The sequence below is a fragment of the Pipistrellus kuhlii genome, unplaced genomic scaffold (assembly GCF_014108245.1).
Source record: "Pipistrellus kuhlii isolate mPipKuh1 unplaced genomic scaffold, mPipKuh1.p scaffold_m20_p_22, whole genome shotgun sequence".
Taxonomy (NCBI): Eukaryota; Metazoa; Chordata; class Mammalia; order Chiroptera; family Vespertilionidae; genus Pipistrellus; species Pipistrellus kuhlii.
In genome coordinates this window covers 4,727,609-4,754,914 of record NW_023425521.1, presented here as the reverse complement: position 1 = coordinate 4,754,914, position 27,306 = coordinate 4,727,609, and the positions used below count along the sequence as shown (strand labels likewise).

The following is a 27,306-nucleotide window of genomic DNA, read 5'->3' as shown; positions in this document are numbered from 1 at the left end:
CATTCTGGGCACTCAGGCTGAGGGAATCTGTGGTTGACAAACTTTATAGTGACCATTGTTTGGCCTAAGGACTTCCTTAGTAACTGCCATTTGGAGTGTGTTTACTGCGCCAGGCTCCTTGCATAACTATCTCATTTAGTCATCCCCTAACCCCAGTTAGAGCATCATCATCCCAATGAACAGAAGAGAAAACGGAGGCCCCTGAGATGAATTTGCCCAAGATCACTTGTCCGTTTCCTCACGTGTAAAATGAGTTAATAACAGAAGTAGACTCCATTGCCCTCTGGTTTGATACAGAGTCGCCTGGGATGGTCATGAGCCACGAAGAGGCAAAGCCTTGGGAATATAGGGATCGGTTGTGAAGCAAGTTTTGCCTCTTCCCAGTGAATTTGGGTTTCTTTTTTCAAGGCTCGTGTGGATCGTGACCTCCTCGGCGCCCTTTGCGCGGGCCACGGTCGCCCTCTGCCGACGCAGGAAAGAAACGCGCTGAGCGTGACTGTCTCCGGGCCTGAGAGTCCTCCAAAACCCTCGCTGGCCTATAGAGGGCGCCAACCGGCGTGCAGAGGAACACACTCGGCCGTCCCTTCCTTAAGCACTTCCTGTCTCATCTCTATGGTCCGCCCGGCTACGTCACGGGAGGTTCCCGGAGTTTTCAATTTAGTATCGTAAACAAAAGGGACGCGCGCCGACCCGGAAGTGGAAACAGGAACCGGGCCGGTGTAGCTCCGAAGGCCAGCCGTGAGGCGGCGGGGGAAGCCGTAGCCATGGCGGTGGCTGTGGCCATGGTGGGAGCCGTCAACGGGACGGAGCTGGGCCCCGCGGAAGAACTCGCCAAACTCGAGTATCTGTCGTTAGTGTCGAAGGTGTGCACCGAGTTGGACAATCACTTGGGGATCAACGACAAGGACCTGGGTGAGCTCGGGCCTCCGGGTTTGGGGTTCAGGGAAGCGGAAGAAGTGGGTTGAGGGGCTGAGTGTGTGTCCATAGGAATCTCTCTCTCTCTCTCTCTCTCTCTCTCTCTCTCTCTCTCTCTCTCTCTCTCTCTCTCTCTCTTTCTCTCTTTCTATGTCAGAGACTTGGGCTCAGGAAACCTGCGGCTGTGGCCTCCGCCTAAGAGCTTTCCCGGCGGAGTTATTAGAAACCATTTTCAAGGCCTGTCAGTGAAACCCAGAGCGGCCATCGCTGCTTGCTTTTTCTTATTTTTTTCTTTTTCCCCCCCCAGCCCCAAATAAATTAAGCAGCGTTAACAGCAGTAGCTGCGTTGTTGTTGATGATGATGATGATAGACATCATTCTTCTTGCACTTGCTGCTTGATGAGTAACTTTAAAATGCCGTTGTGGGATATCTTGGGGCGGCCTGACCTGGCCTAAGATACCCCACAATAATGACCTGTGAGGGCTTATTGTGAGAGGATCATGGGAAGCACTTAGCATAGTGATTGACATGTAGTAGATGGTCAAACAGTCTTAACCATTGGCACCTGTTGTTATTAAGTTCATGGTAGCCTGATGGCATTTGGTTTCCACTTATTGTCATCAAACAGGTAAAGGCAAGTTCCAGCGTGGAAATGGCATGTTAGGACTGATTTATGTTCGTTATTCAGATCTCCCATAGTATTATTATTATTTGTTAGGATTAAAATCCGAATGAAATCATTCAAATTTTCTAGCAGGACTCACAGTTTGAAGCATATTATCTCAGCTTATCATAAAATTCACTTCTTTCCTGGAAGTCTCTTAATCGTTAAGTAGCTCTAACATTAGAAGTTTCAAAGACTAGGCAGGTGTTCAGAGAAAAATGTGGGGTGGGGGGGAGTGAGTCTTTCATTAACTTGGAGATTGTGCCATCCAGTAATTGCCCGACCCTCATATGTAGAGTCTGCCTTTCCAAAAACTGTAGAAAGCATCCTGTGCATGCATCCGTTGTGAGTGTGTGTATGTGTGGGTGTATGTATGGGCTCATGCTTTCAGACATTGTAACCTCTACCTAGTAGTTTCATGGAAGAGATTATGATGATGTGGGACAAGGAGGTCTTCCTCCCTTATGTTCACTTAGAGGCCTGGTGAGCCATTTTGTAGTTACAGCTTTTCATTTGTGAAAATTAACTGGAGCCTTGGCTGGGTGGCTCGGTTGGGGTATCATCTGTACACCGAAAAGGTTTGGGGCACATACCTAGCTTTCAGGTTTGATCCCCAGTTGGGGCGCGTATGGGATGTTTCTCACTCTCCCTTCTCTTCTAAAATTAATAAACATATTCTGGGGTGAGGATTTAAAAGAATGAACTAGAATAAGAAGACTTTTCTGTTTACTAGATGGGATGCTGCCTGACTCATGAATCATTTAATAAAGCCGCTGAGGTCTTTAAAAAAAATTTAACTGGAACCTACATGGATAATCTCAGTAGTTTTAAGTTCTCTTTCTTCATCCTTGCTGCATGGAGGTCTTTGGTTTTTATGACTTTGGATAACATAGTTAGTTTTGTTTATAACATTTTTTTAAATGATTTTTTTGCTCAAGTCTCCATTCTTGTTTTAATTTCTTTTTTCATTTGCAGCTGAATTTGTGATCAGTCTTGCTGAGAAAAATACCACCTTTGATACTTTTAAGACTTCTCTGGTCAAAAATGGTGCAGAATTCACGGTATGTGTGTCTGGAGACCCCTGCTTTATTTTACTGTCACTATTGAATTTTCATTTTGATAGGATTTAATTAGGGTTTTGATAGAGAAAGGAGATACTTTGTACATACCATTCTGATACATTAAGTGTGTAATTTCTTATTTTTCAATTACAGTTTATATTCAGTATTATTCTATACCAGTTTCAGATGTACAGCACAGTGGTTAGACAATCAAGTGTAATGTTTTCATGCCACTAAGCAGTGGTGATGTAACTGGATTTCTTGTGATACTTTTCTAGAAAAATGGGCAGGCAGGGATAACCACTCTTCTCTAAACTTTTCTTAGTGTTTTTACACGTCGATGCAGGAGCTGACAATTTTTGTTCTGTTTGTTTTCAAAGGATTCTCTTATTAGTAACTTGCTGCGTCTCATACAAACCATGCGGCCTCCAGCAAAGCCTTCTACTAGCAAAGGTGAGCAGAGCTGCTGGCTGAGCTTAGCCTCCAGAATGGTTTAGATTGTCAAGCATTCTGTTTTCAGTTTTATGCAAATCTAGTGTGGAAGTTCATTTGTTAACCATTAAGAATATTGTATTTGTTTCACTTGTTGCAGCTGCTGAACAAGTAAATGTTGTAGTAAAATTTTTCAAATGACTTAAAATAAAATTAAAATTGTGAGAATTATAAGACATAACCAACCAAATGAATACTGATGCACTTCCCGATGCCCACAAGTTTGTTGAGGTTTTATAATAAACTAGGTGCACCTTGAAAGGAACTGTGGGCTGTGAGTCTGTGGTGAGCACAATAAAGGGTCTTCACCCATCCTCCATGCCCCTGCCCAGCCCCACCCACTGCAGCTCCTGGTCCCTGTCTGCTGGCAGCCCCCTCCCTTTGCTGCTGCTTCCACGTGCTGACTGCATTGGCCCTGCTCACCCTGCTGACAGTGGGGAGCCATTGGGGTCAGCATCAGCAGCAGGTGCGAACAGGGCTGATGTCATCAGTAGGTGTGAGCAGTTATTGCTGCCCTGATTGCCCCTCAGGAGCAGGGGGAGGTGGAGAAGTCCTCAGGGGTAATTGGGGCTGGTAGCTGCTGCTTGCACCTGCTGAAGGTGCTGAGTGATTGGGACCGGCACCGGGCACTGGCAGCAGGTGCGAGTGCCCAGTGGGACCGTGGCATGCAGCAGCAAAGAATTTTCAGTAACCATCAGAGGCTTGCCCCAATGACTGACCAGTGCCCTGCCTTGGTCTGGCGCCCTGCTCATCTCTTCCACCATTCCACCACCGCTGATGCTTGCCAGATTCCCCATGCACCTCCTGGTGTCAGTGCATGTCATAGTGACCTATTGTTTGGTTGTTCTACCATTTGGTGTATTTGCATATTAGGGTTTTAAATATAGATTTTTTTTTTTTTTTTAGAAAATTAAATTATGTCTCTAGTGATTTATAAGAGTAATATGTAGAAAAGTTCCATGTTCTGTTAGTTTGATGCAAATCTCATGAAGTTATTTTGTTAGCCATTAAGAATATTAAATATGTCTTTTCTTTTAAATCCTTTCGTGTTCTTGAATGAAACAAGATCCAGTTGTTAAACCCAAAACTGAGAAAGAAAAGCTGAAAGAACTCTTTCCAGTCCTTTGCCAACCAGACAACCCTTCTGTTCGGGTACGGATGCCATTTTGAGAATGTCTACTATAGGTGCATGTTATCCCCACCCAGTCTCTTTTCTTTGTCTCATTAGTTATTAATTGTTCTTTCTCTTTTTCCCCCATTACTTATTATTTGAAGTTTTCCTTTATTGTAATATATTTTTCAAAGTGAAAATGTTTGATCACTCCCTGAGCACATATTATGTATAGAATAGTGTTAAAGGGTTCAAGAATGATATTTGAAGGAAATGAGATGAGGAATTGTGGAAAGCTGTGATTAGGGATATGAAATAGATTTGAAATAACTTAAGGTTCTGGAACAGATGCCTGATGTGTAAAATTAGATTTTTTTTGTTCCATTATCTGTTAGAATGTCTAATTTTTGAAATGTTTTGGTTTTGAAATTTTATTTTAGCAAGTATTTATTGAGTATCTATTATGTGCCAAGCACTGTTCTAAGTGCCAGGGATACAGCAGTGAGCAAAATAGATTAGAGTTTCTGCCCTCTTAGAGATGGTTACATGTTAGTATTGGGATGGGGGCAGGAAATAAATATGTAAACTCCTCTAGCAGAGAGGAGATAGGCAGTCAACAAATAAGTACATATGTATATATATGTAGCTGACAGGGATAAGAACTTTAGAAAAAATCAAGCAGGTGAAAGGGGAGAAGGAAATACAGAGGGAGAGTTGCTTTTTAAAAATTTTAGCATCTATTTTCTATTTATAATCGTCATTTGCATGGCTTTCACAGAAGGGGCGATATCTAATTTCCTTCCGTAGCCTTGCATTAAGGACAAAGGGGATTTGCCAAATGTAGAAATGACTTCCAAGAGCCTTTGCTCAATCCTCTGCCTCTATCTCACATTGTGTTGGAAATCTCCACCTTCCCCCTGTCTCCCCTGCACCCCCCCCCACTTCCTTTACATAAGCTGCCAGCAATGTAGAGACTATCAGATTTGTAGTACCTGAAGTACAGATTCATATGTGCGTGCGTGCATGTGTGCGTGTATGTGTGTGTGTGTGTTTGAGTCAAACTGAGGAAATTGTCCGAAAACAAGATCTCAAATGCTCCTGAAGTACAGATTTTTGAGTGATTTTCTTCCCCCACCTCTTCTCCTAACTGTGCTGCCGCTGCCTCTGCAGACCATGCTGGATGAGGATGATGTGAAAGTCGCCGTGGATGTCCTGAAAGAACTGGAAGCTTTAATGCCCAGTGCAGCGGGCCAGGCGAAGCAAAGAAATGCCGAGCACCGGTTTGTCCTTGATGCCCTCTCTTTTGGAAGTTTAGTGTACTGTGGTAGTTGAATTTTTTGGACCAGCCCAGTAAAATTTTGGGCTAGTTTACAGAATCTAGACTGGTCATTACCATATGATTAGATCTGTTTGTATTGTTCCCTGTCAAGAGTATGTGTGCAGCAATGCTAAGATGACGGAAGTATGGGCGTAGAGGCTGAATATGTTTATGGCCTCATTCTTTATTAACCTGCAGGGATGTCATAGTTATTGAAACTATAATGCAGTTTAACTCTTAGAAGGCACTGGGCTGGGCGCTTGGGGATACGGAGGTGGAATTGGGCTGGTTTCTTTTTTACACAGGTGTCCATTGATTTGTTAGGGACAAGACAAAGAAGAAGAAGCGGAGCCGGAGCCGAGAGCGAGACAGAGACCGAGACCGAGAGCGTGACCGTGACCGTGACCGTGACCGTGATAGAGAACGAGACCGCGATCGAGACCACAAGCGGAGACACCGGTCCCGCTCTCGGGAGAGGAATAAAGGGAAGTCTAGATATCGGTCCAGGAGCAGAAGTCAGAGCCCCCCCAAAGAGCGGAAGGACCGAGACAAGTATGGGGAGAGGAATCTGGACAGATGGCGGGACAAGCACGTGGACCGCCCTCCCCCGGAAGAGCCTGCTCTCGGGGACATTTACAATGGCAAAGTCACCAGCATCATGCAGTTCGGATGCTTTGTGCAGCTAGAGGGACTAAGGTAATGGCTAGTGCCCTTTCACACCAGTAATGGGCAGAATTTCTTTTTTATCACTGAGGGTTTTCACATTATAGGAAGTTATTATGATTAATGACACTTAAATTAGCCATGTCAGTTGATTAGAAATTGACTTCACGTTGCAGAGCCATTTCTTCTTCCCTCTGCCTGCGGAGATCTTCCCTTTGGCTGACTGAGACAGATAAGAATTTGCTCAATTCTTATCCCTGTTGCTTCCTCATGTTTTTGGGAGGGAGGGTGGCAATACTATAATGTTATTCTATTGTTTGACCACCTTCTTGTTACTTTCCTCTTGAGCTTAAGACCATTTCCTTTTGTTCAGTTCCAACAAGCGTAGAAGCCTGTTGGGAAAGATACTTTAGATAAGCTTTCGATGTGTCTGACTCCCTCAGGAAGCGGTGGGAAGGCCTGGTGCATATCTCTGAGCTCCGGCGGGAAGGCCGTGTCGCTAATGTGGCTGATGTGGTGAGCAAAGGCCAGAGAGTCAAGGTCAAAGTCTTGTCCTTCACTGGGACCAAGACCAGTTTGAGCATGAAGGTAGGTGAGATGTCCAGCCTGTAATCACATCTGATGGCCCAGGACACAACAGGACAGCAAGTGAGCTGGCTTCATTTCTTGTGTGCCTTAGGATGTGGATCAAGAGACTGGGGAAGATCTGAACCCAAATCGACGACGAAATCTTGTAGGGGAGACCAGTGAGGAGACTTCTATGAGGAATCCGGACAGACCCACCCACCTCTCCCTCGTCAGTGCCCCTGAAGTAGAGGATGACTCGCTGGAGCGCAAGCGCCTCACCCGCATCTCTGACCCAGAGAAGTGGGAGATCAAACAGGTTGGGGCCGTTTGCTTTCACAGCCACAGAGCCATTCAGTAGGTAGCATGGTGGTTAAGAGTGTGGGCCCTGGGGGACTTCTGGCCACTTACTAGCTGTGTGACTCTAAGTTATTCTCCCTCGTGCCTCCGTATGCTTTTCTGTAAAACTGCTGGTGGTGGACTTGTGGGGACTGAGTTAATAGAAGTAAACCTCTTAGGTTAGTGCCTGCATATATGGTGTGCTATGTAAATTTTTGTTCTTGTTTTAGCATTCATCAGTAAATATCGGAACCTTGGGTGTCCCAGGTATTATGTAGATGCTAGGGCTACAAAGACATGGTCCCTGCCTTTGAGGAACTCCCAAGTCCAGTGGAGGAGACAAATTGAAACAAAAAATTGTGAAGGTTTACATATTACATAAGGAATGTGTAGAATGCTATGGAACCAAGGAAAGGAGCAGAATTAGCAATAACTCTTCTGGGGAAGAAACACTTGAGCCAGGCTTTTGGGCACCATGTTGTCTTGTCCCCCAGGAATGGGGGATGTTTGAGGCTCTGCAATCCTTGGTTAGAAGAGAAGAAAAATCTTAGTTTTCTACATGAAACCTCTGTATGAATTCTCCTACAAAAGAAGAGTTTTGATCTTAGCAAGTTACAAATGCTGCTTTCTGTCCTTTGGCTAGATGATTGCTGCTAATGTTCTTTCCAAAGAAGAGTTTCCAGACTTTGATGAAGAGACTGGCATTCTTCCTAAAGTGGATGATGAAGAAGGTAACTAGCCACTGGGATTGAGCAGGACAATGGATTGGGAGGAAAGTTGGAAAGTTGAGCTATTGGACAAGGTGGTTTATTTGTAGTTTAATCCAGTGGTTCTGAATCATTGTTCCTTGGGTCTCACCACTCATCTAAGGAAGCAAAAATATTCATGTTTCTGGCAAACATTTGTATATTATTATGCTTGTTGCTTATAATAAGTTTTCAAGATAGAAAATGTTAAATTATATTTTAAGAATTAAATTTGATCTCATATTCATAGTAATTGTTCTGAAAACACTGGGTCCACTTACATGAACTCAGAGTTGCCCTAGATACAATTTTTAACTCGGCCTATTAACAATTTTTAAAAAATGTGACATAGCCGAAACCGGTTTGGCTCAGTGGTAGAGCGTCGGTCTGTGGACTGAAAGGTCCCAGGTTTGATTCCGGTCAAGGGCATGTACGTTGGTTGCGGGCACATCCCCGGTAGAGGGTGTGCAGGAGACAGCTGGTCGATGTTTCTCTCTCATCGACATTTCTAGCTCTCTCTCTCTCTCCCTTCCTCTCTGTAAAGAAAAAAAGAAAAGAAAAAAAAAGTGACATAATCCTGTAACATAATACCTATAATTTGTATAACAATAGTAAATGAGCATCTACTAAATGAACATCTACACACGTACCTACCAGTAGAGCTTTACTAGCACCTTTGACCCCCTACATGTCCCTGATTAGATCTTTCTCCTTTCTCTGTGCAGCCACCCTCTTAGATTTTGTGTTACTCATTTCCTCACTCTTATTAACATTTTACTATCTACATATTTGTCCCTAAACATTAGTTTGTTTTTTTAACTAATTTTTTCGATTCATTGTCATTCTTTTGGTAATTATGTTGATTTTTATAGTTGTATCTCATTTTCATTGCTCTAAAGTATTGCTCTATATAAATTTACCATAATTTATCTATTTTATTTTTCATGGGCATATGGGCTGTTTCTGGTCTTTTATTTTACCTTTATGAATAATGTTATTATAAAATGCCTATATTGTCTCTTACTGCACATATGCAAGACCTTCTCTTTTTTCCTAAATATTGAGAAGAATTACTGGGTGGATGGAAATGTGCATGTTCAACTTTACCAGTAGACCAAATTGTTTTCTAAAGTTTTTGTATCAATTTACATTTCTAATGTAAGTGTGACTGAGTTCCTTTTGCTCCACATTTTTATTTATTTATATATATATAGATATATAGATATATAGATCTATATATCTATATATCTATATATATATATAATTTTCATTTTATTTTTATAGATTTCACAGAGGAACGGAGAAGGGGAGAGAGAGATGGAAATATCAATGATGAGGGAGAATCACTGATCATCTGCCTTTTGCATGCCCCTCACTGGGAATCAAGCCCACAAATGGGCATGTGCCCTTGGCCGGAATCGAACCTGGGACCCTTCAGTTCATAGGCTGATGCTCTATCCACTGAGCCCAATCAACAGAGTCCTATGGCTCCACATTCTTGCCAACATTTGATATTGTCCCTTTGTTCAACTTAATTCTTTCTTCTTTTGCGTGTGCAACTCATTGTGGGTTAAGAATAAATTCCATAGTTAAGTTGGATGGCAAGTACCTTAGTACCATCTAAGAATATCAGAGCAGCATTTCCACAGGCTTAATGTCTTTTGAAAGTAGCTCTGGTTAGTTCTTGGGTGGGCGCACAAATGCCCTAGAAATGGCTGGAGACCTGGGGTAACAAGACACGTGGGTATGGTTTTACTTGCATTTCTGTCCTTTTGACTTTGGGAGTCAAATTTGGTAATGATTGCTGGTGCCTACGGAAATTAATCCTTTTGAAGAAAATGGTTGGTCACTTTTCTCTTTTGTTTTTGACTAATTCTCCTTTTTGGGGGGACTTTTAGATGAGGACCTTGAGATCGAACTGGTTGAGGAAGAGCCTCCCTTCCTGAGAGGGCACACCAAGCAAAGCATGGACATGAGCCCTATTAAAATTGTTAAGGTGAGGAGCGCTGGGCCTCTAATCTGGACTGGCCAAGTGAACTTCTTTCTTAATGTAACAATTCAGTTTTTCACAGCAGTTTATTAATCTGTGTAAGCAGAACTCAGGTCACAGGCAGTAATATTGACTGTTGATTAGGGTCTAGCATATTTTTAGTTTTAAAAGGATATTGACCCTGCTTTTGCCTTGTAATTCTTTTACTTTCTTTTTGTTGAGGAAGCAGAGATAAATATGTGTGCTTGATCTACCATCACAATTATTCCCAGGCCTTGGGGCTTGAATCATAGCCTTGCATAGTCAAAGGCAATTTGGAAGGGTTCGCTTGCTGTTGGCCCCTAACATGAAGCTATTAGCACTGGGTGTCGTGGCCTATCTGTCAGGAGAAGAATTCATGGAACAGTTAAGATAAAATTTTAGATTTGGAAACGGGTTTTCTTAAAGGTCTCTTAAGCCCAGCCACCCGATCAAGGGCACATGCTCAGTGCTTATATTAATATTTACCTATGTATCCTTCTGCTGTGTTCCTCCATATGGTCTTCTCACATCTGCTTGATATTGTTGGAGACAGGGAATTCACAGCCCTAAGGAGGCTCATTCCACCTGCAGGTGGATCTGATCATTAGTTCTTTAGGTGGAACTGAAATCTGTCTTCCAGAAGTGTCCATATTGGTCTTCATTTTATTTTATAATTTATTTATTTTTTAAAATATATTTCTTTATTGATTTCAGAGAAGAAGGGAGAAAGAGAGAGAGATAGAAACATCAATGATGAGAGAAAATCATTGATCAGTTGCTCCTGCACACTCCCCACTGGGGATCGAGCCTACAACCCAGACATGTGCCCTTCGCTGGAATCCATCCTGGGACCCTTCAGTCCGCAGGCTGATGCTGTATCCATTGAGCCAAGCCAGCCAGGGCAACATTGGTCTTCATTTTAGTTCTTGGGTCCATACAGAAAAATTTTTATTCCTTTATTTTAAAAAAAATATTTTTTATTGATTTCAGAGAGGAAGGAAGAGAGAGAGATAGAAACGTCAATGATGAGGGAGTATAATTGATTGGCTGCCTCCTGCATGCCCCCTACTGGGGATCAAGCCTACAACCTGAGCATGTGCCCTTGACTGGAATCGAACCCGGGACCTTCCAATCCGCAGTCCAATGCTCTATCCACTGAGCTAAACTTGCTAGGGCTTTATTCCTTTTTTATATGTTCTTTCTCTCTTGGGGTTCTCAATTTTAAGTTAACCGCATTTCCTTCAGGATTTATTGACCTTGTTCATTTTCTCTGAATTAGCTACACTTTCTTTCATGTTGTCTGGAATGTTGATATGAACTTTTTTTCCTAGGTGGGTCTTATTCTTTAGATTTAAGTGGTTTAACATCCACATTTTATTTCCTGCACATTTAATGCATGCTGAGATCCCACTCTAATGTTCTTTGTCGTTGTCTGTTGCATTAGAACCCAGATGGCTCGCTCTCTCAAGCAGCTATGATGCAGAGTGCCTTGGCCAAAGAAAGACGGGAACTCAAGCAAGCCCAACGGGAAGCCGAGATGGATTCTATTCCCATGGGACTCAACAAACATTGGGTTGATCCTTTGCCTGATGGTAGGACCCTAAGAGGGAGGGGTGTGAACTTAAAAAAAAAAAAAAAAATCTCACCCTTTAAGTATGCTGGGAGGGGCACTGCCAGCACATACCAAAGAGTTAGCCTTGGGTTTGGTGATTTGCTTTTTCTTTCCTTTCCTTTCCTTTTCTTTCTTTCTTTTTTTAATTAAATTATTATCTTTGTACATATACCGTTGCCCCCCCCCATACATGCTTTTTTTTTTAGTTAAAGCTTGTTTTTTTTAAACAAATGTTTAAAATACAAAATATTTTAGTAACCCTGATAAAATTATTAAACTGACTGAGTTTTTCTACTGAATAACTTAAAAATAATACAGCTTTGAAACTTCCCTTTTCGTATAATTTTTTTGTACAGTAAATATTAACTAACTGCTGGATATAGTCATGACAGGTATTTTTTTAATTTGTGTTAGGCAACTGGGGATACAGCTGCTTTGATGAGACTTACAATTTAGTGGGGAATTTTATGTTTATCAAATAATTACCAAATAACTAACGAAATCATGACCAGTGCTGTATGAAGAAATAGATAGTGTAGTTGGCTGCAGTGGGTCACTTTCCTGGGAAAGTCTGTTAAAGGGGGCTAGGGAGGGTGTTCTAGGTTGAGGGCCAGCCTGTGCTGAGGCTGTGAGGTGGGAAAGAAGGCCTGTGTGGCTGGAATACAGAGAGTAATGGGTGAGTGGTGGGGGATGAAGAGGAAGGCCAGGGCTCAGTAGATAAGTATTAGGAATTAGGGCTCAATTCTGAAGTTCCCTGGGAAATGTTGCATAATTCTTTTTTTTTTTAAATAATATATTTTTAAAATTGATTTCAGAAAGGAAGAAAGAGTAGGGGGGAAATAGAAACATCAATGATGAGAGAGAATCATTGATCAATTGCCTCCTGCATGCCCCCTACTGGAGATGGAGCCTACAATCTGGGCATGTGCCCTTGACTGGAATTGAACCTAGGACCCTTTCAGTCCATAGGCTGACACTCTATCCACTGAGCCAAAGTGGCTAGGTCTGTGCATAGTTCTAAGCAGGAGTGTGGCATGATCAGAGTTGCATTTCTAAAGGATTTTGAGGGTGCCCTGAAGAATGGCAGGAATACACTGATAAATTAGGAGGCTTTTATAATACTAGTTCAGAGGGGAGAGGATGGTGGCTTGAACACAGAGCTAACAGAGAGGACGGATGTTCTGGAGAAATCTGATTTGTTGAATGCGGAGGAGGGGGCTGTGGGGTAGCTTGAAGACAATATTAAGTCACTTGTTTCCTTTACAGCGGAAGGCAGGCAGATTGCTGCCAACATGAGGGGTATTGGGATGATGCCCAATGACATCCCCGAGTGGAAGAAGCATGCCTTTGGGGGCAACAAAGCTTCTTATGGAAAAAAGACCCAGATGTCAATCCTTGAGCAGAGAGAGAGCCTGCCCATCTACAAACTGAAGGAGCAGCTGGTCCAGGTGAGAAGCCTCTTTATGATATACTGGTCTGGGAATAAGATGACATGTTTTAATTGAAATTAGCTGGAAATGACTTTTCCAAAGGGGATAGGAAAAAATCAGAACATTTCCAAGTGTTTTTTTTATTTTTACTTTTTATTGATTTTAGAGAGGAAGGGGGAGGGAGAGACAGAAACATCAATGATGAATCTCATTGATTTGTTACCTCTTGCATGTCCCCTACTGGGGATTGAGCTCGCAACCCAGGCATGTACTCTTACATCCTGGTGTAAACTTACCATATGTATACTAACTATTGTGTATGCTTTTTCTCCTTAGTGTTGGGACATATGCATTCGTTATTTCACTCCAGAGTAATGTGTGGCAAATTTTAATGACCACATTTGTATTCTGTTGGCTTTCAGGCTGTCCATGACAATCAGATCCTGATTGTTATCGGAGAGACGGGATCTGGGAAGACAACACAGATCACCCAGTATCTGGCAGAGGCGGGCTACACTTCCAGGGGCAAGATTGGATGTACCCAGCCCAGGAGAGTGGCAGCCATGTCAGTGGCCAAAAGAGTGTCAGAGGAGTTTGGTTGTTGCTTAGGCCAAGAGGTACGTGGGTAGTGAAGCTGTTCTGTAAAATCCCTGGAGAAAGGGTAAGGCCAGGTCTCAGATCTCTGTCTATGAAGTGGGAACAAATACAGCCTTTTTTCAGGTTTCTCCTGAGGGAGGTTCTCATTGTCATCATTGATATGTTCAGCATCAAATCCAAGGTCGATTTTACTATAAGGAAATCACCGTTAAATTCTAGTCTATCAAGATTATGGTAAAGGTTTGACTGGGCTGAAATCTTGCCTGGTGATTACACGAAGGAGAGATTTGTGTCTAAAATTTTGAACTTCTGCTTCAGGTGGGCTATACCATTCGATTTGAGGACTGTACCAGCCCTGAAACAGTCATCAAGTACATGACAGACGGGATGTTGCTCCGAGAGTGCCTGATTGACCCTGACCTCACGCAGTATGCGATTATCATGTTGGATGAGGCGCACGAGAGAACAATTCACACTGACGTGCTCTTTGGATTGTTGAAGAAGGTAACTGGGCGCACTTTGGTGACTCTCCTCGCTGTTGGGAACTGAATTCTGGGGATTTGAGTACCTGATTTCAGAGAAAGTAAGGGAGAGGGGGAGAGAGATACAAACTTAAATGATGAAAGAATCATTGATCAGCTGCCTCCTACTGGGAATTGAGCTCATAACCCGAGCTTGTGCCCTGACTGGGAATTGAACCAGGACCTCTTGGTTCATCGGTTGATACTCAACCACTGACCTGCCGGTTGGGCAGGGTAGTCCTTTTTAATAAGCCATATCACATTTCCCTTTAGACAGTTCAGAAGCGGCAGGACATGAAGCTGATTGTCACCTCAGCTACGTTGGATGCAGTGAAGTTTTCTCAGTACTTCTATGAAGCCCCCATCTTCACCATCCCTGGTCGAACATATCCAGTAGAAATACTGTACACAAAGGAACCCGAGACAGATTATCTGGATGCCAGCTTGATCACCGTCATGCAGATCCATTTAACAGAACCACCAGGTAGGGGAAAAGGATTTTTTTTCTCTTAGGCCAAAAGTCAATGTAGTTATTTTTTTCATTCAGCTTTCTAAAAATGCCTTTTTAAAAATGTTTTTCAGGCTTACATCTTTGAAATGGTGATGATAAAAATAGAAATAAGATTGGTGTGCAGAATTTAATGCACCTATTTAAACATAGATACGAATTATAAATAAGTAAATAGAATAAACAGGTTAAAAACCTCTTTATTAGAGGTTGGGATTTCAGTGTGTTCTCTGTTATTTGGAGCTCTATTAGTGTCATGGATTTTGGATAGAAGACACACACAAAAAGTAAATTAATGCCCTGTTCTCTTCTTAGGTGACATCTTAGTCTTTCTCACGGGTCAGGAGGAGATCGACACTGCCTGTGAGATCCTGTACGAAAGAATGAAATCCCTGGGGCCTGATGTTCCAGAGTTGATTATCCTCCCAGTGTACTCTGCTCTTCCCAGTGAGATGCAGACCCGAATCTTTGACCCAGCGCCACCTGGCAGCAGAAAGGTAACCCTGGGCAGAAATGAAGCTCCCTTGTGCTGGCCCTAATGGGGATTGCTCAGATATATGTAAGTCTTGTTTATTATGTTTTAGAGACTGCTCCAGTTTGTTAAAGAATGTGAGTTTTGTATGTGAAACCTGTTTATCTTCTCTTTTTCATTGGACAAATATTTTTGAGCATCTTTCAGGCTTTGGGGTAGAACCAGGGTGGGCAGTTTGAAGACAGGCCTCTCTCTGCTGTGAGGCATCCACCAGCAGATGTGCCTTTAACCTATAGTGTGAAAGAGCTACTGGATACCCAGAGCGGGAATACTCAACCCTGTATTCTTATGGGAAGTAAGGGTCCAAGCTAGTCTTGAAGAACACGTGGTGGTTCATCTAAGCAGGAAGAGTGGGCGGACAGGTGTTCTGAGTAGACAGCATAGCCTGTGACAGCCTAGAGGCAAGAGAGAGTGGCCATTTCAGGGAGCTGTGAGGTTCCAGTATTTGGAACTGACTGCATGTGCGTGTGTGTGTGAGGTACTGGGAAAGGAGAGAGATGGATTTTTTAAAATAACAGTTTTATTCAGATATAATCTTCATAACATGCAAGTTACTTCTTTAAAGTATACAATTCAATGATTTTTAGTATATTCACAGAATTGTGCAATCATTAATTATCATTGCTAATGGCAATTAATCATTAATCACTACAATTTTAGAACAATTTTAGAACAATTTTAGAACAATTTTATCACCTCCCCCCAAAAACAACAACAACAACACACACTTGTATCCTTTAGCGATCGCCCTCTATTCACCTCTCTGCTCAGCCTCTGTAAACCACTAATCAGTTTTTTGTCTCTCTGAATTTATCTATTCTGAGTGTTTCATATAAGTGGGATCATATAATTTTGTGGTCTTTGATAACTAGTTTCTTTGATGTAGCATGTTTTCAAAGTTCATTCATGTTCTAGTATGTATAAGTACTTCATTTATTTTTATTGCCAAATATTCTATATAATAAAAGCCTAATATGCTAAGTGTCCAGTCATCTGGCCGTCCGTTCAAACAATCAAAGTATAATATGCTAATGATATGCTAAGGCTGCTCAACTGCTCACTATGATGTGCACTGACCACCAAGGGGCAGATGCTCCAACTGGTAGGTTAGCTTGCTGCTGGGGTCCCTCCAGGTGGGACTGAGTGCTGAGCTAGATGAGCTGGACACGCCCTGGAGCCCTCCCGCAGTCCCTCCCCGGCTGGCCAACCTCCCACGTCCCTCCCCGGCCCCAATCGTGCAGCGGCGGGTCCCTCGGCCTGGCCTATGCCCTTTCGCAGCTGGGACCCTCGGGGGATGTTGGAGAGCTGGTGTCAGCCCCATCCCGCAGGCCGGGCTGAGGGACCCCACTGTGCACGAATTTGTGCACTGGGCCTCTAGTTGTAGAATATTATTCTATATCCAAAATATGGATGTACCACATTTTGTTTATCCATTCGTTAGTTGATGGATTTAGGTTGTTGCCACATTTTAGCTATTATAAATAATGCTGCTATGAACATTTGTTTACAAGTTTTTGTGTGGACAAATGTTTTCATTTCATTAGGAATGGAAAACAGATGGATTTGAAAAATATTAAAGAGTTAGACTGGACAAGACATAGTGGGTGCCTGAAGTGTAGGGGAGAATGTCAGGGAGAAATCAGGAATGACTCCCAGGTCTCTCTGGCTTGGGCAGCTGGATGGAAGATGGTGCTGAGGAGGGAAACATGGGAGAGGAGCAGGTTTGTTTTCTTCTCTGTTCTGTTCCTGATGACTAGACTTTTTTTTTTTTTTTTTTTTTTTTTTGAGAGGCCTTTTGTAGCTCTGTGGCAGGTAGAAGCCTCTCAGAGCCAGTAAGGTGCTGGCATGATTTGAGATGTTCTGGTGCCCCTAGCAGTGATTTTTCCAAGCAATTGTGTTTTATTAGCCGAACCTCTGGGTGGAAGAGCAGTGGCAGTGCCAAGCTGAGACCAATAATTTTCTAGACCACGTATACCGCTGCATGCACACAAACTGTGAAATTCCTCTGCTGCCTCATGGCTCATTTTATGATTAGGAAGAAGAAAAAACTCCCTCTTGTTCCACATACACAAACAGCCCATTTTGTAGTCCGGATGTCCCCGTGGGGGAGGAAAAACCTCATTTTGCCCTGGCACATGTGATGCCAGGAAGTCTGTGCTTTCCCAGGGTGCTAGAAAATTAAAATTGTAGTAATCGACACTGGATCTAGAAAATGAGATATGTAGCCATTTGTATCAAATGAAATTGGCTTTGAGTGGCCTTTGCTTTTTCCTATTCCACTTTTCCTCTCAGGTACGCGCCCCCCCCCCCCCCTTTCCAGTCCCCAGCTAACCCTTAAAAGGAAGGCACCCCCCCTTTTGAAGCCAAACTGAGATTAAGTGCTCTCTAATCCTGTAGAGCGGGAGATTACCGCACACTGGTTTGGGAAGATGTTTGAGTTCAGAAGTCCTATTTCCTACCTCTTTAAAGTATACAGCTCAGCGTGAGCCTGGTTAGCTCAGTCCAGCTGTGTCCCCTTCATCTGCAGGTCGTGATTGCCACCAACATCGCAGAGACTTCGCTGACTATCGACGGCATCTACTATGTGGTGGACCCTGGATTTGTGAAGCAGAAAGTTTACAATTCCAAGACAGGGATCGACCAGCTCGTGGTGACTCCTATTTCTCAGGTATGGCAGCTTCTTCCAACAGCTTTCCTGAAAATCCCTGGCAATCCATTTCTGACATTTTTTTTATGGTTTTATATTTTGAACTTTATTGTTTTCAAAGATGAACTTTTAAGGTCCTGGGTACTTTCGTGAGATAAGAAAGATTTTGTGTTGCTTGTTTTAATCTTTAGAATAGTGTTTCAACATTAAAAAGCCCCATAAATTAGAACTTAAAATAAGTTTAAATCCTAGCATTATAGATTATCTAATATGGATAATGTAAGAACCTATTTTTAAAGTACTGTACTTAGAGATGTCTGAGATAGTAGCAATTCATGAGATGATAATATATTTTTTGGTCATTATGAAATAATTTTCTGCCTAAATTGTATTTAAAAATAAATAATCTGATTATTCTTTTTGAAGGCAGTTTGGCTACAGTGTAGCCAGCATTTAAAAAAATAATTTCTTTAACCTAAGAGTTCCAATATATCTGAAAGTTAAGAATGGTTGAATACATATCTAAAGATAATGCAAAAGGATGTTCACTGAATGACTGTTTATATAAAAAATAAAAACTGGAAAAATTCCTTCCAGAGGGAAGTAGTTTAATAAAATATGGTATATCCATGCCATAGAATGTGATATGGCATTAACATGGTGGTGTGTATCTATATTTAATGACAGAAACATATAACTGTGATATATTATTTGAAAGAAGTGAGCTACAAATTAGCAGGAGTAATATAATCCAATTTTTGTTTAAAAATAGATGATGAGCACTTGTGCACAGTGTGTGTGAACCTGCCTTAGACTTGAAAGCATGTGGTTGAAATGTTAGTTGAGGTTATTTTTCAGTGGTGCTGCTGATTACTGTGCTAATGGGTGAAGTACTTTTTTTTCTTTACACCTTTAAAAAAAACCCCACACGTTTTTATTGATTTCAGAGAGGAAGGGAGAGGTAGAGATAGAAACATCAATGATGAGAATCATTGGCTGCCTCTTGCATGCCATCTACTGGGGATCGAGCCTGCAACCAGGAGTCAAACCTGGGACCCTTCAGTCCATAGGCCGGTGCTCTATCCTGCTGGGGCCATCAGGCTATTTTCATTTTGCAACTCAAGTAATAGTAGCGAACACTTGCAGGGTACTTACTAAGTGCCTTACCAGGCACTGTCCTGGGTGCTTTCACTTACATGAATGGATTACATTCTGTGTCAATACTTTGAGGTAAATATTATTATCCTCATTTCTCAGATGAGACTGAGACAGAGGGGTTAAGGTCACACAGCTGGTGGAGCCAGGATTTGAGGCTGGGCAGTCTGTGTGCTCTGTACCACTTCTCGGGGTGGTGCAGGCAACGCACAGAGATGGAGAAGTTAGTTACACTTGCCCTCTCTCATTTGGAGAGACATCTTGGAAGGCTGTGGCGTCAGCCACCTTGTGTGGTTGCCGACTGCCTTTGAGTGGTTAGTGACCTTTTATACTACATCCTCCGTTTGGAGCTGACATAGGAATTTGTAAATCCTATTACCATTTGTAAGACAGGTGGTTTTGTCAAAAAATGGGCCCCTTCAGTTTGCTGTTCAGGGTTTCCTAGCAACCTGTGTCTAACTACATATACACACACACACACACACACACACACACACACACACACATATATGTGTGTGTGTGTGTATATATATGTATACACACACACACACACACATACATATACATATTTTTAAATGTTTTTATTGATGTTAGAGAGCAAGAAAGGGAGATGGATATAGAGATAGAAACATTGATGAGAAAGAAAAATTGATCATCTATCTACCTTTTGCATGCCCCCCACCGGGGATTAAGCCCACAACCATGTGCCCTGACCGGTAATTAAATCAATTGAGCCACACCGACCAGGCCATATCTATATTTTTTAAATTCAAAAATTAATACTACTCTCCTCTAAATACAGAAGTAATGTTATATTATTTCTGAGAAATATAAAATATTTTAAATTACCCATAATCCTACTATCACTACTGTCATAATTTTGATGTTTTTCTTGTACACACCTTTTTTCATTTGTTTATTTCATGATTGTAATTCCAATAGTCTAGTAAGTATGTTTTGTATATTTTTGTTTAAGTATTTAATTTTCCTGGTTATTAAGGTAATAGGTGTTCAATATTAGATATTGATAAAGTAAAGAAAATAGGACCCATCTGCAAGCTTACTGTCAGTTAGTCGCAGTTTACACTTCAGGGTATTTTTCCCTAGCTTTTTCCTTCTGGTACTTTATATAAGATCATAAAGTTGTTGTTTTTTTTACAAAATCAGTATTATATTGTTTTGTAACTTGCTTTTTCACTTATGTGAGTGAACATTTGCTTCTGGCATTGAGGATATTAAACCTGATTTTTAAAATGGCCATAGTCATCATTGGTATATTAACTGTTTTAGTTCACTTACATTTTTGGCATTGACTGTCATCTTGTTTTATGTTGTGCCACACTATTTTGAAGGTATATTTCTGTGATCTTTATAATATTTCTTCCATTCTCCTTGCCTATCTGTATTTGCCTCACTTGAACAAGCTTTCCTGAAATGTTGAGTGTTGGAGAGGGGGTGATAATAACATTGGTAGTCTTGGAAATGGTCCTAAAGGAAGTGAAATAAACCCCATTTTGGATTTTTGCCAGTAGTTAAGTACCCCTCTTTTAACGGATTTCCTGGGTAAGGCTGTTAGGTGATGTTTAACAGATTTGTTACTTTTATGTGCTCACTCCTCTAGGCCCAGGCGAAGCAACGAGCTGGCAGAGCTGGAAGAACAGGCCCGGGGAAGTGTTACAGGCTGTACACAGAACGAGCCTACCGGGATGAAATGCTGACCACCAACGTGCCGGAAATCCAGAGAACCAACTTAGCCAGCACAGTGCTCTCGCTCAAGGTAGGAAGCACTGTCTTGCCGGAATGGGTTGGTGGCACAGTCCAGTGCTGTGGCCTTGGTAAATGATCTCAGTCTTAGGAACCTTGTCAAACACTTTAGTGCCCTCATGCAACCATTCCCTTCGAGTGAAATGCAAATGGCCGTGATAACGGCCTTTGCACGGTGTGTCTAGGGCTAAGCTGGCATGTTTGCTGTGAACACATTTTTTTCTTTCTTTCCATACTAACCAGCAGAACGTTTGCTTGTAAAAGATTTTAGTTAGGAGCGTTTTCTAAAAGGATATTAGAAAAATCTAATCAGTGCCAATCTATGGACAAACATAACTTCCTTCATCCCTTTAGCTTTCGGATTCAATTCTGTTCTTCTAGAACGGAAGCAAAACTCCCAGTCCAAAAACTGCAGAGGGAGCTCTCAGTGGAGGTTTCAGACTGGCTCTCTCGGGGCTTGGTTTTCATTCTGAATCATTGCTCTTCCTCCCTCAGGCCCCAGAGAGGACCTTCATCCTCCTTTGGCAGGGGGAGCCACAGGAGTAATTTTCCAGATGATGGCACCCCCCCAGCCCCCAACACAGATGCTACCCTGGAGGCCTGGCACTTCGCTGGTGCAGGCGGCTCTGTTGTAATCTATTATTCATTCCCTGGGGGAGAGGCTACAACGGAGCTTCACAGGAAAACGCTCCAGCCTCCGGAGTGAGAACAGAGAGGCCTGTGTGGCTCAGACTTCTGCTCCAGGCTGTGCGTGCTTAACAGATTTACCTGCGAGGCCCTCCAGTCGGTATTCTCCTCTCGAAAGGGAGCGCTATTAATAGTATCTGTTGTGGAGATAAATGAGGTTATGCCAGGTAAAGGCAGTTCGCACATTGCTTACTGATTGCTAACATAATTTCTTACCGTCATTGTTCATGCAATAAACATTTATTGGAACACCTGCTGTGTTTATGGTCACAATCAGTTTATAGGAAAGACACAGAAAGCTTAGGTCTTACCACATCACCCTGTGTACAGACTTGGTTAATACAGCATTCATTTGTTTCTTTTATTCATCAAATTAGGGTAACAAATGCATTGATGGCCCGCTCTGTGCCAGGCCTGGAGCCTTGTGTCAGTGTATCTCACCATTATGAACTCTTTAGAGTAGGGGTAGTATGTTAGTCATCTTCATATCTTTGCCACTGAATATGATACAGGACACTTCCCAGAGGCACAGTGGAAATCACGTGTGCAAGAGACAGGGCAGTCTGGCATATCGTCTTATTTTTTTAAAATTACGGTGAAATACATAACACATTGCCATTGTTACCTTTTAAAAATGTACAGCTCAGTGGCATTAATTACATGCACAGTCTGTGCAGCCATCGCCTCTACCCATTTCCAGAACTTTTCTATCATCCCAAACAGAAACTCTGTACCTATTAAACAACTATCCCTTTTCCCTTCCCTCCAGCCCCTGCTAGTCATTATTCTACTTTCTGTTCTTTATGAATTTAGTTCATGTAAGTAGAATCAAACAATATTTGTTCTTTTGTATTTGGCTTATTTTACTTAACATAATGTTTTCAGAATTCATCATGTTGAAGCATGTTTTAAAATTTCATTCCTTTTTAAGGGTGAATAATATTCCATTGTGTGTGTATATCATGTGTTGTTGATCCATTCATCTGTTGATGGGTATTTGGGGGGGTTTTACCTTTTGGCTATTGTGAGTGATGCACTGAACATTAGTGTACAAGTATCTGTTTGAGGCCCTGCTTACAATTCTTTTCTATATCTGGAATTGGAAGTGCTGGTTGATATGGAGATTCTATGTTTTTCTTATGGAGGAACCACCAAATTGTTTTTCATTCCCACCAGGAATATATGGGGATTCCTATTTCTCCATATCCTTGCCAATACTTTTTTCTGTGTGTGTGTGTGTGTGTGTGTGTGTGTGTGTGTGTTTTGTGTGTGTGTATGTGTTATTTAATAGCCATTCTCCTAGTGGTATGAAGTGGAGTTTCATTGTGGTTTTCATTTGCATTTCCCTAATCACAAGTTATGTTGAGTATCTTGTCTTTTTTAAATGTATTTTTATTGATTTCAGAGAGGAAGGGAGAGGGAAAGAGATAAAAACATCAATGATGCCGAAACCAGTTTGGCTCAGTGTTAGAGCGTCAGTTTGTGGACTGAAAGGTCCCGGGTTCGATTCCAGTCAAGGGCATGTACGTTGGTTGCGGGCACATCCCCGGTAGGGGGTGTGCAAGAGGCAGCTGGTCGATGTTTCTCTCTCATCGACGTTTCTAGCTCTCTCTCTCTCTCTCCCTTCGTCTCTGTAAAAAATCAATAAAATGTAGTATTAAAAAAACAAAACAAAAGAAAAAACATCAGTGATGAGAGAGAACCATTGGTCGGCTGCCCCTGCATGCCCCACACGGGATTCATTCCACAACCTGGGCATGTGCCCCGACTGGGAATCAATCCGTGACCTCCTGGTTCATAGGTCGATGCTCAAACAATGAGCCATGCTGGCCGGGTTGTTGAATATGTTTTCACGTGCTTCTTGGCCATTTTTAATTTTCTTTGGAGAAATGTCTATTCAGGTCCTTTGCCCGTTTTTTAATTGTTGTCTTTCTGTTGTTGAGTCGTATGTACTATCATTTTGAGGAGTGTTTTTTTTTTTTTTTTTTTAATATATTTTATTGATTTTTTTACAGAGAGGAAGGGAGAGAGATAGCCAGAAACGTTGATGAGAGAGAAACATTGACCAGCCGCCTCCTGCACACCCCCCACCAGGGATGTGCCCGCAACCAACGTATGTGCCCTTGACTGGAATCGAACCCGGGACCTTTCAGTACGCAGACCGACACTGTACCACTGAGCCAAACCAGTTCTGGCTTGAGGAGTGTTTTTAAAGTTTCTAAGAAAGTACATGCTTTCTACTAGTCTTGAGGTTTGTGTGGCCCAGCCCTGGAGGTTGCTGCTAACCTTGCTGATGGCTTCCTAATTGCAGTTGAAGAAACAGGAAAGAAAGCCAATAAGTAGTCTTTTTTCACTGGCGAGGCTGACCCTCTCATCACATACTTTCTTCCCTTCTCTTCTAGGCCATGGGCATCAATGACCTTCTGTCCTTTGACTTCATGGATGCCCCACCAATGGAGACCTTGATCACAGCCATGGAGCAGCTGTACACCCTGGGGGCCCTGGATGACGAGGGCCTGCTCACTCGCCTGGGCCGCAGGGTAGGGACACACGTAATTTCTGGTGCTTTCGGAGGATCCCCTGGCCAGTCTTCTCCACTCTTTGTTTTGTGCAAAATCAAGCTCTGAGGCTCTGGATAAGTTTTGAGCACAATTCTAGATGCCTGTTTTTTTTTTTTTTTTTTAACTGCATTTCCCACTATTTTATTTTTTTATTGATTTTTAGAGGGAGGAAAGGGGCAAAAGGGGGAGTCATCGCTGCGAGAGAGAAATATTGATCAGCTGCCTCCTGCATACGCCCCGACTGGGATTGAAACTGCATCCTGGTTATGTGCCCTAACCGGGAATCGAGCCCGCAGCCCTTTGGTGCCTGGGACAGTGCTCCAGCTCACTGAGCCGCACTAGCCAGGCCTTAAGACTGTTTTTTATAGAAAAATAAATTTCACCCACGGTCAGTTTTACCTTGGGATATATTATTGAGTCTAGCCTTAATTTTAAAAGATATCTACAAAATTCCCACCTCCTGTAACAGTAGTTATGTTCTTGATCACATGTATTTCATTGGGATTTCTTTGGGAAATGAAAACAGCAGTCTTCTGATAGAGACAGGCATCCCATGTCCTCATGCTTGGCAAACCTCCTCTGGTCTGCTCACCAGTGTCTCACGTTGGCAAGTCCAGATGAGCTTCCTCAGGGTAGCAATTGTACTTTCTCCTTCTCCCTCTAGATGGCAGAATTCCCTCTGGAACCAATGCTGTGCAAAATGCTGATCATGTCTGTGCATCTGGGCTGCAGTGAGGAAATGCTGACCATTGTGTCCATGCTGTCCGTGCAGAACGTTTTTTACAGGCCCAAGGTAGGGAGTTCGATCCCACGTTCATGTGGAGATGGTGGCGAAGCTGAGTGAAATCAGCCATTGCCACTCCAGTGCTTAATGTGGACGCTTACAGGGCCACGTAGGGCTTCCTGGAACTGCTGGGTGTTCATTTAGTAGCTGCTGGGCGGAAAATAAGCTTCTTCCCCTCTGTTTGGCAGGATAAACAAGCCCTCGCCGATCAGAAGAAGGCCAAATTCCACCAAACCGAAGGAGACCACCTCACCCTGTTGGCCGTGTACAATTCTTGGAAGAACAACAAGTTTTCCAACCCTTGGTGCTATGAGAACTTTATCCAAGCTCGTTCTCTGCGCCGGGCCCAGGACATTCGCAAGCAGATGTTAGGCATAATGGACAGGTAACATCTGGTGTCTTTTCCTCATATTTGAGTTGAACTTCCTTGAATGTCACATCTGTTCATCTCTAGATGTACTGTGGAGCTATTGATTCCTCACATAACGCTTTTCCTTCAGCTTTTCCATTTTTGTTATAATTCTCTCCACAAAAGAGTGCAGCCGAGAATCACTTCAGAATGTTCCTGGGGGCCCTGGCCAGTGTGGCTCAGTTGGCTGGAGCATCATCCTGTGCCCCGAAGGGTTGTGGGTTTGATTTTCAATAAGCACATACCCAGGTTGTGGGCTTGATCTCCAGTTGGGGCATATGTAGGAGGCATCCGATCCATGTCTCTCTCTCACATTGATATTTCTCCTCTTTCTCTCTCACTCTCTATATCAATCAATAAAAAATTTCTGAGAGGAAGATGATTTTTTGTTGAAAAAAAAAAATCTATTTACAAGCATCTGAAACATTACTAGTCACTTTAAATTAAGTCCTTCGCTCTTACTGTGTCCATCTTGCCCACTTGGCAGAGCTGCCCCTTCTACTCTTAGGGCTGGAAAAGGGTCCTGGGGCCCCGAGATGGGGGTGTTGGGCACCGTCATCTTGGAAGATAGAATCTCTGAAAACAGAGTTGTCCCACATCTCTGTCCTCTCTCGATTTATTTTCCTGATAGGCACAAGCTGGATGTGGTTTCCTGCGGTAAGTCCACAGTCCGAGTGCAAAAGGCCATCTGCAGTGGCTTCTTCCGAAATGCTGCCAAGAAAGACCCGCAGGAGGGTTACCGGACCCTGATCGACCAGCAGGTGGTGTACATCCACCCTTCCAGCGCTCTCTTCAACAGACAGCCGGAATGGTAGGTGGGCAGGCCCCAGTCTGCGAGCGTTCTGGGCAGAGAGAACCTGTCGATCTGTTGGCACTTTGTGTTTGTGCCTTTGCCCCTCCCCCCAGCACTTCTATTCTAACACTGCTTGTATTTCTAGGGCAGCGGAAGTGTGAATTAGGCACAGTCAGACCCTTTTGAGAGAAATAAAATCATGGGAATGAGATAAAGGAAGGATCTTTGAGATCATTTAGTGAGGTGGTTTAAAATTTTTTTTTCAAGTAGCATTTAAAAAAATTGTAATCTTGCCCTAATATAAAGCGGATTTAAAACCATCGTGCCGCCATGGTAGAAGGGTTGCAGATATGGAGTCTTGCCTGCTTGGCTTTCCCCATCGCCTTGTGGCAGCTCCTGAGGCTCCTCTTCAGGGCCGTGGAGTTCTGCGGAGACAGCCTGGAAAACCACCGCCCGTTTCACAGAGCAGGAGACGGGTCCGGAGAAGTGGTGCGATCCACTCTGCCAGTGACTAGTTGGAGCCAGAGCCAGGGCTAGAACACATGGTTCTGACAGCTTTCTGTGCTTAGAGGTGTGCGGCCTCCTCAGGATTGGAGTGTGGTTGTAATAGAGAGACTGCAGTCTCCCGGGGGTCAGGCAGGAGAGCTGAGAGGGTAAAATGCAAGCTCAGCGGCGGCCCATCAGGGACCAGGGTGACCGGAGACTTGATCCTGTCTTGCCCCCTCTCAGGGTGGTGTACCACGAGCTGGTGCTGACCACGAAGGAGTACATGCGTGAGGTCACCACCATCGACCCCCGGTGGCTTGTGGAGTTCGCTCCCGCCTTCTTCAAGGTCTCCGACCCGACGAAGCTAAGCAAGCAGAAGAAGCAGCAGCGCCTGGAACCCCTGTACAACCGCTACGAGGAGCCCAACGCCTGGAGAATATCCCGGGCTTTCCGGCGGCGCTGACGGAGGACTGGTTCGCCTCTCGCAGCGCTGGCCCAGGCCTCGGCCTCACTCTTCCTGGTGAAAAGCTGACCATGAGGATACGCTCTTAACGGGGATTTCCCAAACGTGGTTTGCATTTCTTCCCTTGTGGTAAAACAGAACCAGGGATTTTCGCCTGGTTTGACCAGAATGTCCCGCCCACACTACCCCAACTCACTGGGGCCACCTGGGGCTCACAGCCAACACAGGGGCACACTGAACCGTCTCCTAGAAAGGCGTGACTCGTGCAGCCCTGGGATGGGAAATGCGCTGTGGCATCGGACACCTGGACTCAGACAGATGGACACGATGGGGACCCTGACGCCCCAGCGGGTGCTGTGTGGAGGAGGGAGCCATGAAGCTCATTGAAAGTGTTGGCCCCACTTCCTGCTCCTTTCCAGCCCCTGTACCTTCCCTTGACCTGATAATATTTATTTTCTTAAGGAAACAAAAA

The 27,306-nt window shown here is 43.3% G+C and overlaps 1 protein-coding gene across 3 annotated transcripts; it reads left to right on the top strand.

The window, feature by feature from the left end:
• Positions 1–695: 695 nt before the first annotated feature.
• Positions 696–27,306, top strand: DHX8 (DEAH-box helicase 8). 3 transcript variants are annotated; one of them, XM_045586219.1, is made up of 24 exons: positions 696–912; positions 2,556–2,641; positions 3,022–3,094; positions 4,200–4,285; positions 5,415–5,524; positions 5,887–6,258; positions 6,669–6,813; positions 6,905–7,108; positions 7,772–7,859; positions 9,773–9,870; positions 11,330–11,477; positions 12,764–12,945; positions 13,350–13,544; positions 13,843–14,028; positions 14,319–14,529; positions 14,869–15,050; positions 17,613–17,753; positions 20,509–20,664; positions 23,741–23,878; positions 24,564–24,692; positions 24,872–25,068; positions 25,724–25,903; positions 26,615–26,860; positions 26,900–27,306. In XM_045586219.1, the coding sequence occupies exons 1-23, from the start codon at positions 765–767 to the stop codon at positions 26,832–26,834; spliced, it is 3,675 nt and encodes a 1,224-aa protein (XP_045442175.1). In that variant the 5' UTR covers positions 696–764; the 3' UTR covers positions 26,835–26,860; positions 26,900–27,306. The 3 variants fall into 3 exon arrangements, with proteins under 3 accessions (XP_045442175.1, XP_036307097.1, XP_036307098.1); XM_036451204.2 differs by having other exon boundaries at positions 26,615–27,306; XM_036451205.2 differs by lacking the exon at positions 2,556–2,641 and having other exon boundaries at positions 774–912; positions 26,615–27,306.

What these genes read in the sequence shown, in the direction of transcription:
- DHX8 (XM_045586219.1), top strand. Translation starts at nt 765, where the DNA reads ATGGCGGTGGCTGTGGCCATGGTGGGAGCCGTCAACGGGACGGAGCTG. An exon ending in GCCCTATTAAAATTGTTAAG is followed by an intron (nt 9,871 to 11,329) that starts GTGAGGAGCGCT and finishes CTGTTGCATTAG; the next exon opens with AACCCAGATGGCTCGCTCTC. An exon ending in CGCCACCTGGCAGCAGAAAG is followed by an intron (nt 15,051 to 17,612) that starts GTAACCCTGGGC and finishes CTTCATCTGCAG; the next exon opens with GTCGTGATTGCCACCAACAT.